The sequence below is a fragment of the Heloderma suspectum genome, chromosome 2, assembly GCF_057233095.1.
Source record: "Heloderma suspectum isolate Gila_16-S chromosome 2, 16-S_ref, whole genome shotgun sequence".
Classification (NCBI taxonomy): Eukaryota; Metazoa; Chordata; class Lepidosauria; order Squamata; family Helodermatidae; genus Heloderma; species Heloderma suspectum.
Window position 1 is genome coordinate 307,745,037 of NC_139459.1, and position 14,739 is coordinate 307,759,775.

Sequence of the window (14,739 nt, forward strand, 5' to 3'; positions counted from 1 at the left end):
CATAGAACAGAAAGGGTAAGACGTAGGGGACAATTGCCAGTAAATAAGGGCTTTGATTGTTCCCTGCCACCAACCCAAAGCTTATAAGTACTTAGGAATCAGCAGACCTGGTTCATGCAGGGAAATCATGCAGAAATAATGTACATGTAAGGAAGCAGAATAAAATTAAACAAAATATGCTTTAGGCTCATATGCCCTTGAAGGCAGCCATAAATTAGCAAAATGTGTTTGCTCTTCCCTACTCTGGAGTGAGAACCTTGAGCAAAGATAGTTTGTTGTCATGCATGCTATTATAAACAACTCTTGATCTTAATTGAAACAGTATACCTTTAAAAGTTGCACAACTCCTCTCTAGTTCTGTGTTTTGTTTACTTACTGAAGCTGAAGATTGTTCATGTTGCTGATATAGAAGTAATTCTATATCCAGTTCCCCTTTGTGCCAGATTTGGCTTTTTAAATCAACTGAATTGATCTTTATTATTCGTTATTATTATTTTAGAATAAAGAATGTGTTTACAGTTTGAAGCAATATATAGTAAAGATGGAAGAGGTGTGCATACACATCTCTGTCACACATCAGAAATTACTATGATCAGTAATACTTTGTTTTTTAAATTATTTTTTTAACTGTAGCTGCAGTGCGCAACCCTCTTACTCTGGAGTAGGATTAGAATAGTACCATTAGCTTCAGTGGGGCTTTCATGACTGGATTGCTATTCCAGTGTGTAATAGACACTCTGAAATAAAAACAAACCATGTATCTATTTTAGGCCCGTTTGGATATGTTGCCCTGCCCTATGTTAATCTGTGGCAGCAGTGAGACCTGAGTCTTGAGGGAGAAGTTCATTGCATAACTCTACTGTATTATCTCACTCAAATCTCACTCAAATTGAGTTGGGATGTATTAACTCAACATGAGCAGTTAACTCTCATTGTCTTCTTACAGATCTTGATTCTTGCAAGTAGCCTAGCTCCAACAAATACTAGTAGGATGATGACAATGATTCCTAAACTTTTAACTTTTGTAAATCGCCCAGAGAGCGTCAGCTATGGAGCAGTATAGAAATCTAATTAATAATAATAATAAAACATCTTTTGTAGTTTAGGCCGTTTATTATTTTTTAAGACATAGGCCCTGTCCTTAGGCTTACAGTCTAAGGCCTTGTTCTCACTAAAGTGGCAAAAACATTTTCTGGCTCTGTACCACTTCAGGCTGCACATGGGGCCTCACTTGATTGAATGCTTCTCCATACAAAACAGTTCCTTCCATATAGAAAACAACATGTCGAGGAGGAAAGTGTTATCTTCTGTCTTGACATATCAGCTTCCTCTCTTCAGATAACATTTTTGTATAGAGGAGCATTGAGTCATGTGATTTCCCCAGCTTAAACATAGATCCTTACCATTTCACTGTGGACCAAACTACACATGACAGTCTCCTTTGTCACTTTGGTGTCTTTTTTTAAACAACGAGTGGGCTGATGAAGGTTGAAATAGGGAGTGAAGAACTAGTGGGGAGGAGGGGAGATGGCTCTATCCAGTTCTCCTCTGTGCTGAGGAGGGGTAGGTGGCTGCTCACCCCTTTCCCTTTGTGCCATTTGGCCGCTCTCTCGTTGCTGCTTTCCCATCCATTGTAACTCCTAGGCTATGGGGACACTGTATATTTCTCCCCTTATGAAGGGAAAAGCAACTTGCAGGTGATTTTGAGCAGATCTATAGCAGGAAGGGAAAGGGGTAAGTAACGTCTTCCACCAGTTGCTCATCTACTCCTGATTTCAGCCTCCTGCAGTTGCTTTTCATCTTCATCATCATCATCATTATTAACAACAACAACAGAAAATAATGGAATTGCCCATCTTTTATAGTCTGGCCCTGAGAACTAGGCCTAAGAGACACATGAGGGAAGGGGAGGAAAAAGGTAGAGGAATGAGAGCAATTCAAGTGCCCAGAATGAAGAGAAAAGTTTTAACAAGTTTAGAATCATAATTCTTGACTCATGTCAATGGATCCTTCCCATTTAGTTTATCGTCATCATCATTATTATTACAGATTTATATAGTGAATCAAGTTAATACCATTTAACCCACTTATCCAGTTTGGATATGACACCATACACTTTAGCAAGAACTCAACAGGTTAAGCAGTCCCCTTTAGGCAATGTTGCGAATACCATCATTCTGCTTTCAAAGACTAGTTCTTCAGAAGTAATCGATTAAATTGTCTTATTGTATCTTTGTCTTGTTTTGTTTCTTTTTACCATTTTAAGGCACAACGTACTGAGCTTGTCTTCAGGAATTGATGAGCCTGGTGTTGTCAAGTGGGACCTGGCTCTTTGTCTCCTTCTTGTCTGGGTGATATGTTTCTTTTGCATTTGGAAAGGTGTGAAGTCCACTGGGAAAGTAAGTGCTTGCTGTGTCCCTTTTTGTAATAATAGTTATCTTAAAATGTAATCTCTGTCTGGAATTAAACGATTAGATTCATTGCATTAAAAAGAATTTAAATGGTTCATTAAACATCAAAATATATTTATGAATTACCTTGATGGGATTTATCAGCTGGCAACTGGAAGTTAACGTTTTAACTGGTTTTAAAAGGGTACTCAGTTATGCATGTTAAGACAGAAAAATGTCTTACAACTCTCAGCATTTCCTAGCCATTCCCCATGCTGGCTGGGGAATGCTGGGAGTTGTAGGACTTTTTCTGTCAAATATGCATAGGATTGCACTCTAGGTGTCTAAACAGGAAATTCAGAAACTTAATTTTAAGCAGCAGTTTTGTACCCACACCAAATCTTAAACCTAAGATTACTGAATTAACTTCTTAGCACGAGTTATATCCCTATTATTATTTTAAAGCTCTCGACTTACTCCTTGTTTATCCAAAGATTGGGAATGGATTTATTATTTAGTTTCCTCTATGAACTCTTCAGCTAGACCCACTGAAAACTTCAGAGCAAGTTCAAGAACTGTATAAAATGTGGCTTCTGTATGTAGTTGTTTCCCTGAAGTCACAGTTTTGAATGTACATGGCTCATAGAATGTTCATGTCCTTCATTTTTTTCCCTTTATTTTTTATTGCTGAACAACCCTCTTTGTCTCCATTTTGTCAAGAGGGTCAACTTCTACAAGATCAAGCCTTACCAAACTAGTAATTATTACCAGTTATTATCAACTGACAGCCAGACCACCATTCATTTTAAACACATGCAAAAGAACGAAGTATAAGAATTCCAATGCCATTGCTCAAGAATATGTTGTGTAATAATTAGGGTCATTCTAAATTTACAACGATGCTTTGATACTTACCTGCCTGGCTCTAATTTCATCATGGATTTAAAAAACACTCAAATACAAGAATGGTGTTGCCTTATTTTCTGGACAACTTTTTTTTTATTTTTTTACCCAATGAAGTAGCTTCCATAGCTCAGTGTTAGTACTGTCTGAAAATATTTATCTTCCAATTAATTCCCATTGGCATAACATGCTGGATTGGAACAATAATCATGGGGTCAAAAAGCTGATTAGTTTTGAAGTGGAATTTATTAGCAATTAAGGATAGAATTATTCAGTGTTCACCTTAGGCGTCAAGAAGGAAATAATAGTAGTTAATACAATTTAATAGCCATGCTTAGTAGCCATCAGGAAAGGGACTAAATTAAAAAGGATGGAAGATTTGGGGGAGAAAACTTCAGGAGAAATTTCTAGGCTATCTATAACATTATTTTTAAAAATGAGAATGCCATGGGTTTTCCAAAGAAAGCGGGGAAATTACATGAAATTACATGTAGTTATGTGTATTGAATTTACAAATCAGACTGGCTGCAGGAGTTGTTGTGGTGCAGCAGGCTTTGATATCTGCCTGTTACTCTCCTGAGGTTCACTTAAAAGGCAAGAAGATGTATCTCAGGAGCTTTTATCTGGCTAAACCTATTTCATGAAAACAAAACTATATTAAACAAAGTAGCAGAGCTATAATTGCCAGGAGGAAACATCTGACCCTATTTGGAGGAAATAAAGGTGAAATCAGAATTTGATTGGCTGTGTAGGTATCATGTAGATGCCCAGGGGACATGCACACACTCAGCTTTTGGGAACATTCAGCCAGAGAAAAGCAACGGGTACCATCCTGCCGGAATAATCTCTTGTGCCATTGGATTTAAATATGGACTTCTGTTTATTTGATATGTATTATGACATTCTCAATGGATCATGCCCAATTTCCTCCTTTTTCTGTGCTGGAGACAATGTTTTACCATCTGAAAAAACAGCTTCTTATTGGCTATGGAGTACATAAGATTTGAGTGCCACACATCAATTCCACTCTGTAGTGAATCCTTGTTTACAAGCGTCTGCTTGTGCCATTCTAGCCTTGTTCAGACATGATGCTTGAAGAGGGAAAGGCAGTGTGTGCGAGAGGCAGTGTGTGCGAGGGGCAGAGAGTTGCACTGCCCCTACCCCTGCCCACTCACCTCTGTCCTCCCCTTGCTGAGCAGGAAGGTCCGAAGGGGAATTATTCTTCTATGCATGTTCATTTGAACACAAGTAGAAGACTCCATGCAATTGGGAAACCTTCTTTATCAGGATTCCTGATCACATGGTGCTTCTACTTGCTTTCAGGTGAACATATGTGTAAATAGAGATGGCCATTGCAGGAAAATCCGGCCCTTTTTTTGGTTCGCCGGATCTCCATGGAGCCCTCGGTTTGGCTTGCATTTGCGAGCCGAGTCATGGGCTTTTCCCCAGAATCGGGGAAGTTTTCTCAGATTTCCCCCCCTTAAAGCGACATTTACGCAAATTTCGGCTCTAATTTATTCCAGTTGCAGCTGTAATATGCTTAATTGGTGCAAATTGCACCCACAATTTGCACAAAATTGTGGGAGCAGTTTGCACAAATTAAGCATATTATGGCTGCAATTTGTGTAAACTTATTGTTGCTGTAAGGGGGGAAAAACCCTGGAAAGCCCACGAGCTGGCCCGACTCGAACTGCATCGGGTCAGGACAGCTTCGGGTAAGTGAGTTGAAGTCCGGGGGACCGAGCTGCTGAAAGCTTGGCAAACTACCCAACAGACAGATTCATCTGACATCCCTACATGTTATGCTCTGCTGGATCATACCAGAACTTAGCCCAACTCTCTTGGCTCTAGATGCCACAGAAGTTTACAATCAGGGTAGCATCAGGTCTTTGAAGGTTCATGAGAAGTCAGGGTAGAGCAACAGCCTCTACTCTGTTTTGTGTCTCTTACAGTTTACTGTTCTAGTTGTCCTTTGGTGTTTTCACACACGACACTAAAAGGACTTTTGAACTTTTTGTATACTACTTGGGCTCACAGTGTGAATATTGTTAATGCAGGATAGAAACCATACCCACAATGGCCTGTCTGCTTGCTTGTCTGCAGCCCCCGTGATATTGGAGCTCTTTCTAACAATTGTTCTCATGTTCGTGCCTTTTAGTCTGGTTGCTGACATTTTCTGTCAATGCCTGCATGCAGTGAGATGGCATTTACTTCTAATACAGTCGCACGTATTTCCTTCTCTCGTTCAGTCTTCTAGTGTGATCACCTTCCCATGTGCTCGGCTTATTGCATCTCAGAGTATGTTCAGGTGACCAAGTTCTCCCCAGTGAGTTTTGGGTTCCTCGTGGCACCTGGGTTGTCCAAAGGGATTCAACACATAACGAAGCTTGCTGTCTTCAGCAAGCATATCTGTTGAAAGTATAGTGGTGCCAAAGTGATCACAGTTTAGCCCCTTCAGTCAACTCATTTCCAAGTTGCTTCCAACATGCACTCTGTTATGGAGTTTAATGAAATTGGGAGAGAGGCGTGGCCATTTGAACAGACACTTAGAAGTACTCCATGATTTTCCTACAAGTGATGTCATACTTTACCTCAAATTATGTTCCATTGATCAGGCTTAGAGTATACTAGCTGATATACCCGGCGTTGCCCAGAATGTAATTTTGTCATAGGCACTATTTGTTAGAAACACATTAAGGTAGGTTTACGCTTCTTGGAGAGGCCCCAGAAGAAAGGTGAAAAGTTGAATCCACCAGACTTGATTAAAAAAAGCACAACAATTGTAATGAGCAGATTGAATAAAAAACACTACTAAAAATGCAAGAGACTGAATCTGTAACCACTACTACAATATAATCCACACTGAATCTCATACCACTATTAAAATGTTCAACAGAGGCTTCCTTGCTGGATATTGCAGGAAATGGGGAGAGAAACTAAAAGCTCTGCACAGTCAGAAAAGAAACCATGAGTAAAGGGGAGGGAACAAACGGCAGCCAGCCAGTCCAAGGTGAAGGAAGTCAGAGTGAATGGGAGAGAGACCAGTAAAATGAAAGATGGCCAATACATGACTCATAGCTGAAATCAGAAACCTGGCCTGTACCATGATTGAGAGGGTGTACTTGTTAGTAACGGAAAGTATAAACAAAGTCATAATGTAACCCAGTGACTCCTGTCATACACTCTGGCAAGTGAGAATGTGAAGTAAAAGGGGCAGCAACTGTAGGGCCCAAATGACAGGCTCAGTGGGCCCCTGCAGTGTGATTACACCCAGGGCAGCTCCCCCTTATTCCCTGCGTTACAGACGGCCCTGCAGCCAGCCACAAACCCACTCACAATTTTTGACTTTTATATATATAGAAGATAAGACATCTCAGAAGGAAAAGTGAGCATGGAATACCTTTAGTGCTCCAGTTTCATTTGCTTCCGTATGTATGATACTTTGATGCTGAATGCTTCAATAGCTTGATGGATGCCGTTTGCAGACATCTGTATAATGAGAATGAGGTGTGTCAGCTTGCAAAACGGTGCAGCAAGTCGCCATCAGGGAGGTCTATGTTTAATAAAGTCTGACAGTTTAATAAAGCTTCGGTACATTTTATGGGTTGTATCCACGGGTAGCCCTTTTTTAAGCATCCGCTTGTGCAAGGCAAGACACCCAATGTTTGCCTCTCTGGCTGCAGCCGTCTGTGCCATCTCACTGTGTTGTCCACTTTCAAGAGCAGCTTTTCTGGGAACATGAGGGCCTGCAACGGGAGTGGGGACTGGTGGAAATCAGGTGTTCCGCCTCGTGCAAGTGCAAAGCCACCACTGGATACAACCTATGTCTCATTTTCTTCAGGTGCATACCAATTCCCAAGTAGCTTCAAAGTTCTTCACTGAGAGACTATGCAAGCAAGGGTGGCCAGTGATTTGCAGTAACCAAAAAGAATTACAAGGGAAAACATGGGGTAGCGTGGGGCAACTCTAAAGAGAAAGGTGCCAAGAATTAAAGTCAGCAGAAAAGAGCTTTACCTTTGCCCTTAACAGACAGTCTCCTTTCTCTAGCGTGGTGGATACATGTTGATGCCATTTAGGGAACCTGCTGATCTCTTGGCTGCTGAAAGCGAAGAGCAAGCAGGAATACGGGAATTAAATAGGGATGGATCTGACTGTAGTCTCAAATTCCAGGTGTAAACAATTTAAAGTTCTGACTTTTTACTGACATTTTCCTTTCTGTTACCAGGTCGTGTACATAACAGCAACATTCCCATTCGTCATGCTTTTTGTATTGTTAATCCGTGGTGTCACTTTACCTGGAGCTGCAGAGGGCATCAAGTTTTATCTTTACCCTGACATCTCTCGCCTGTCGGATCCACAGGTGGGTTATTAGGAACTGGAAGCTGTGATATTTTTCTTCCTATATTGTAGAACAAAGCTTGAGGAGGGCAGTGGGGCAATCGCACAGTAGATTTTTTCATAACTGTAAGCAATCAAAACCTAATTGAAGACTACTTCCATGGTTCTGTTTTTCCCATCGCATCCTGTAAAAAAGGTTATTATTGTTAATGTGTTAATGCATTTTCTGTGTGTGTATATCTTTTTATATCAGAAGGATTCTGAGGCTTGTAGACTCTGTCCAAATGTAGAATCTCAGCTTTTTTGTTGATATTAGGCTGTGGACAAGATAAGGGAGATAATTTTTGCTTCAGTCTTTAGTTCTTAAAGGCAACAAAGTTACGGAGCAGCAAACAGAACGGTAAGAAGCACTTGTGAGTATTGCAACTGCCCATGTTATATGGACGCCCTTGGGGAGGGCAGTAAAGGACCGTAACAGAAAATAAACTGGGAAATAATGAAAACCTTTCACACTTTTTGGAGAAACTTGCTTTTACACAACTGCTTGGAAGGCAGCACCCTTAGTAAGTTCTACCCTGCTGCCCCCGCCCCATGGTACTGGCTACAAAAATAAGACCATACTTCCGCTCCTTACAATTTATATGACCATTTATGATCTGGTCAGCCACAAGCTCTAATGGGGAAATGAAAAGCATTAATGAAAAAAATGCAAATAAGAATATGGTGATCTGATATAAGCAGTATAATTTATTTATTGACATTCAGATACTGCCATTTCGCTAAAAAGCTATCAAGCTGCAGCACAACAGTTTAAAGCAATAAAACCGTAAAACAATTAAACATTTTAGAACAGTAAGATATAATAATACAAAGTGATTGTGATATAAGCAATAACATGCAGACAGTACATGTTATAAGACAAATGAAAATGCCATTAGGCACAATCCATCAGGAACATTTTCAAAGCAATGTTGAAGTTGTATGAGATGCACAAGAGGATTCTAAAAAGCTGCTTCTCCCTTTCAGATGCTTTAGGCTATGGACTAGACTAGAGCACATGATTGTACATGGCCATGGGCAAGAAAGCATACCAAGAGGTTGGGGGGATCACAGCGCTATCCACCACTTCCTTTTAGAAGGCTGGGAGTCCTAAAACAGTGAAATTATTATTAAACAGTATATTGCATGTATATTAGTCTGCTCGGGTCTACAAACTGGTGATGCACGAAACTGGGATTGTATATATGTAATGTTTTGTTGACCTTTTTTCAGTTAATGTTTTTACTCATTTTTGTTGGCAAAATATTGCGATTATTTATATTGAGTGGTAGAGCTGAATGCAACAGAGTGATGTTACTAGCAACTGCTAATGTTCATGAACAGGTTATTTTGAAGAGATGCTCTTCTTTTGTTGTTATATTGGGGGAGAAATGCTTATGTTGCATAGTCTGGATTAGCAGTAGATAATAGCCAGAGCTGGTGCAAGATACCACCTTCTAATGGGCTTTCTTTCATCTTTTCTTTAGGTCTGGATAGATGCTGGGACACAGATCTTCTTCTCCTATGCAATCTGCTTAGGTGCAATGACTTCCTTGGGGAGCTACAATAAATATAAATACAACTGCTATAGGCAAGTTTCCTACCAAAGGGGTTTTAGTGTGTTAGCTAATTGATGTGTAGGGAACCATGGGTTCAATTTTTTTCTTTAATTAACTTCCTCCATGACATATGTGTGACTTAGGGACTGTTTGCTGCTGGGATGCCTGAACAGTGGTACCAGTTTTGTGTCTGGCTTCGCAATTTTTTCCGTCCTGGGCTTCATGGCACAAGAGCAAGGGGTGGACATTGCTGATGTGGCAGAGTCAGGTACGATGGTGTCGGTGGCAGTGATGGTGGGCACTGCCACCTAGTGTGTGAGCAAAGTACTAGAAACTAAATCAACCGAAAGGGGAGAGAGATTTTGAAAATGAAAAATACACAATATTTCAGGAAACCAAGTGTAATTTATTTCAGTGAGCGTGACAGTTTAAAATACATATTTTCAAAATGTGCTGGAATATAAAATGGACTTAAGTTTAAAAGAAACGCTCAAAACTGAGTTAAAAATACATGAAATGTAAACAGTTTGTAAAGATAGAAACACCTCCACCCACCCCTGTGGTTACTCTCCCTTTCCTTCAAATTCCTAATAGCCATGGTTTCTGGAATCTCCATAGACCCACCACGTTTGCTTGAGAGATGAGAGCTATGCTAGAAAATGTCTGCTTTTTATTGCAACATGTATATTTTAGCGTAGAGCCTTGATGAAACTGATGGCATTTGTCACAAGGATGCTTAGAAACAGGGCGAGGGTGGGAGAGAGAGCTTGAGTCTCCCATCACAGGCTTCCAACCCTCCCAGTACATGAAGGATTCCTCAGATCAGTGGCCCCAATTGCGCACTTGCAGAGTGGTATGCTATGTGCGTTTCTATGTGCAGGAAACAAGTGTGGATTGTCCCATACACATAGGGATAATTGTTCTTTTATTGTGCTTGAAAAAGAATTTCATTTGTACTGGAAGGAAAATATATCCCTAACTCTGTTACTTTTGAACAAAGCATGCAAATTCTTTTGGACTGTCCTTGTAGCACCTGAGCAAGTGATGCAACTTCAAGTTGTTATGCCTTTGAAGCTCAGGCATGCTAAGCCAGATGCTCAGTTTATTGCTGTCTATACGAACGGACTGAAATCTGTAGTGCTAAGACTGGTTGGCAGCAGTATCTCCCAAGTGATTGCAACAGTTGGTAAAAAGTGTCCTGTGGAATCTCAAAGGTTTCTGCTAGCCATAACCATTATTGCCCAAGTTACACATCTTATTTTTCCATGCGAGTGCACACTTTGGGAAGTCTAACATAGCTTGAGAAGGCCAGATATGTGAATCGGCATTGAGAGTGAAGCCGGTAAAAGGCTGTGACTACCCTAACAACAAACATCTAAAGCTGAAGATAAAGGCCACCCAAGTGGGTACCGGGAGGGCAGGGGGAAGCAAGCTCTGTGATTTATATGCCATATTGTCAAATGGATTGGTTTTTCTTCTTATGGTGTCATTTTAATGGTACTAAGGAATACCAGTGGAGATTTGCATTTTTCCTTAATTTTTAAAAATATAATGTTCTTCGAGGCAGAGGAAGAAAAATGAAGGAGCTGGTAATGGGAATTAACCTATCTTAACCTCCTGGCACATAAACCTGTATATTTGGAATCCAAATAATTTTGGTTACAATCCAAAACATTTAAGCTCGCTTAACTCTATTGATTTCAGTCAGCTTGAGCATTGTTAAGGCTGCAGTCCTATGCACACTTACTTGGGAGTAAGCAGTACCGAACACAGTATTGGATCCAGTCTTAGCTATGCGTAGAGTAGACCCATTGAAATCAATGGGACTTAAGTTAGTCATAACTAACTCAAATCCTATTATTTTTAATAGGTCTGCTCTAAGCATGACTAAATTTGGATCCAAACCAGTAATGTTTACTTCTGCTTGAATAAGCATGCATAGGATTCTGCTGTGTATCTGGTGTGGAATCATAGGCTTTGGATGTAAATTTTGCATGCCTTATTCATCCATTCCATTGAGGATAATTTTTATGAAATGGTAACAAAGCTTGATCCTAGGTATATTAGCTTAGGAGTCATTCCCACTTAGTTCAGTAGGACCTACTTCCTAGTATATGTGGATAGGATTTCAGGCCTAGGTAACATTATGAATGAATAAACAAATAAATAATAAGATAGTTGATCAGATTGAGTTGCATGGGCCTTGTGAAAGAGCTTGGCAGAAATTGGGTTACATGAGAGATGAACCCAAGATAACACTACTTTATGACTCTGATCCAACACTGTATGCACAAAGCAGCTGCGGATGTAAGTAGAGTCTTTTTGAAAAGCTAAAATATTTACAGTAAATTGTTTGGCAGGACCGGAGAATTTTGTGGCCTGGATTCAGTTCCCTCCTTACCTTCCTGAAGAACTGATTGGTGGAATTTTGGCTTTTTAGAAAGGGCTCTGTTCATGAAGCCCCAGTTGTTGGATCAGAGAAGGGAATGACGCACATAAGATCCACTTTTACAAGAACATCATCTTAAACATGCACAATATTAGCTGGCTTGTATCCCATGGCTTCAGTCCAGAGAAAATAAGTTGGACTTCATTTCCTTTGAAATCAGAGGGACAGGTTAATCACAACTAGCATAAGTCCCATTAATTTCAGTGGGACATGTACAACTCACTTTCTCTGGGCTGAAGCCCATGCTTGTAGGATTGGGGTGTTAGCTTCTTTTTATTTTTGTTGCCCCCTTTCGCCTCCCCATTTTGTTAAATCGAAGGGAACACTGAAGGTAGCAAATGCATTTGCAGTGAGTGACCAAGCGCTAATCCTTGGAGAGAATACTCTTGCTCTATTTTGTAACAGGTAGAAGAAAAAAAAACCCACCAAAGTGACTCTGGAACATTCCAGCGCTCCAATGTACTTTTGTTAAACAAAAAGCTTGCATGAAAAGTGTTGATGCAACATTTCCCCATTATGTTCAAAACTACCCAAACATTTCAAAATAAATAATAGCATCTTTCAGCTTCCTAATAACTTAACAACTCTTCATTGCACTTCAGTAAGTGGCACCGATATTAAATTAGAATTATCTCATTGCAGCGTATGAACGTTATGCGCCGTAGAAGTGAGCTTCTCTGTAGAGAAGATATGGGATAATCTACTACTGACTTTGCTATTAATAATCCTAGTTGAGGAGCATTAGTCTTGTTTTGGTCAACATATTTTTAGTATTAAAGGCTGTTGCTTTGTAGCATAAGCGAAGGCTGTCGAGTGACTATGCTAGCTGCAAATGGATTTTTTATGGCCAAATAGCAGTATGCCATTAGCATAATGTGGGTGCCAGTCCTACCAGAGGATAGGGCCGATGACTGATTATTCAGATCATCCGTTATTCCAATGGAAACAGTTAGGCCATTTCCTTTGTTGCTGTATGCAGATACTATTTTGTAGAACCCTTGCCAGAACTGTGGAGGCTTACACCAGCTCAGCATCTGGCTTGCTGAACAGAAGCCCAAACCCTCAGAATAGCTTTCCCCAACTGGATGCCCTCCAGATGTTTTGGACTACAGCTCTCAGAATTCCTGGCCATTGCTCATGCTTTCTGGGGCTGATGGGAGTTGGTCCAAAATATCTGGATGGCACCAGTTTAGGGAAGGCTGCCTAGAAGGTATGGTGTGGGTTTTGTTTGCCCAAGGATGGGCTGAGAGTTTCAAAATCCAGGAGAAAATTTGGAGCACAGCTTTTTCCTCTCTGTCCTTAAAGACCACAGGAATTGGTCATGCTATAATTACATCTCACTTACTCCAGAAGCCCAATAGCCCCTCTTCCCTCTTAACTCTCGTTGTAAATGATATGTGTAGAGTTGGACCTGTTGTTGGCATGCTTGAGGCAGATGGTGAGGCTGACAACAGATAAGCATTGGCGTTTGGATGTTATTAGAGTTCCTGTTGTAGCCATGCATGCTTCTTTCTCAGATAAAGGATCCGAGTGAATTCCACTGTGGAATCTTCAGTTGGGTTTGGGTTTATCTGAATGGAACCAGGCATCCGTACTGGGGAGGAGGGGGTCTTGCATTAAGAATGAGCTGCTTATTTACTTCATCTTCTCCCTTTCCCCCCTTCCTTTCTCTCTCTCTTTATTCCTCTAGGTCCAGGCCTGGCCTTTATTGCCTATCCGAAAGCTGTGTCCATGATGCCACTCCCAACTTTTTGGGCTATTCTTTTTTTTATTATGCTTCTGTTGCTTGGCCTGGATAGCCAGGTGAGTAATCATAGTCAGAAACAAGGCATCCCTAATGTGTGATAGAAAACCTATATTATAAATAGAGTTGTTTCAGTTGCACTTGCTGCTCTGGGCTCTCCCACACTGGAGACATTCAAGATGAGGCTGGACAGCCATCTGCCAGGGATGCTCTGCCTTGGATTCCTGCATTGAGCAGGGGGCTAGACTTGATGGTCTTGTAGGCCCCTTCCAACCCTACTATTCTATGATTCTATGAAACCTATCATAAATGTTGCAGGAAAGGGTTGCTTACCTCTCTAGCAGGGAAAGGATAATCAAGAAAGGTGACTGGATGTTGTTCATGAACTCTCTCCTGACATGGCGTTCCTCCATCGGTTCTACAGTATTAAATACCTTTTATTGACTTAAAGGGCAGAGTATATTTGGCAACTTGTACACAAATCTGCTTAAAAAATAAGAGAGGCAAAAACTGGATTCCATCGCTATAACACACGAAGGACCTCAGCAGTTCATTAAAAGTGTGTTTTCAGAATCTGGGATGAAAGAATGTTGTTAGAATTTGGAGTCTCATTGCCAATTATAAGTTAGTTGGTGATGCATTCAAAACACAAATTCATGTGTACTTCCTTCCCTATAATTATGCATCCCCTACATCAGAGATTGGGACGCTTTTTCACCTCAAGGGCCACATTCCAGTGGTAGGTGAGGCTGAAACAAAAAGTGGAGTGGGGCCAAAGCTACATATGGATTGTGCTCACACAGGCAGTTCGTGATGGAGCTGGCTTCTCCCCTTGCCTTTTCCGAGGATTGGGCTTCAGAGAGGAGGACAGGCTTTGGCTCGGCCTTAGCAGGCCAGTTGGGGAAGCCTGGCAGGCCAGTGCCAGCCCGTTCACCATCGCTCCCCTGCATACAAACATATTTTTTTAATGTTGCGATATCCCATTCCTCCTTCAAAGTGCTCAGAGCAGTATACATGAAGTTCTGAGGCAATCTTCTAGGCAGGTCAGGTCCATGTTTCACCCAGACCATAGGGGCTTCCGGACCATTATCTGGACATATACATCACACACACACACACACGTGTGTGTGTGTGTGTATATATCCTCCTTACCCTCTTTCTCCAAATCTACCAGTTTGTTGAGGACATGGCCAGAGTGGCCAAAGGAAGAACTTATTGGTTCGGACAGAAGGGAGGCAGACCATCCTGTTTGTTTCTAATACTCCTTGCCCCTTTCCTGCCTTTATTCCCTTTAAGCCCTATATTTGCCTGACACAG

At 40.9% G+C, this 14,739-nt stretch overlaps 1 protein-coding gene across 4 annotated transcripts in view; it reads left to right on the forward strand.

Annotated features, from left to right (window-relative positions):
• The window catches only part of SLC6A6 (solute carrier family 6 member 6), a 73,937-nt gene that overhangs the window by 36,927 nt on the left and 22,271 nt on the right, over positions 1-14,739 (forward strand). For all 4 annotated transcript variants that reach the window (XM_084840217.1, XM_084840216.1, XM_084840218.1 and 1 more), the window contains 5 exons: positions 2,267-2,399; positions 7,519-7,653; positions 9,158-9,261; positions 9,373-9,497; positions 13,369-13,481. In XM_084840217.1, the coding sequence (XP_084696343.1) occupies positions 2,267-2,399; positions 7,519-7,653; positions 9,158-9,261; positions 9,373-9,497; positions 13,369-13,481 (610 nt within the window). The remainder of the gene's footprint in view (positions 1-2,266; positions 2,400-7,518; positions 7,654-9,157; positions 9,262-9,372; positions 9,498-13,368; positions 13,482-14,739) is intronic.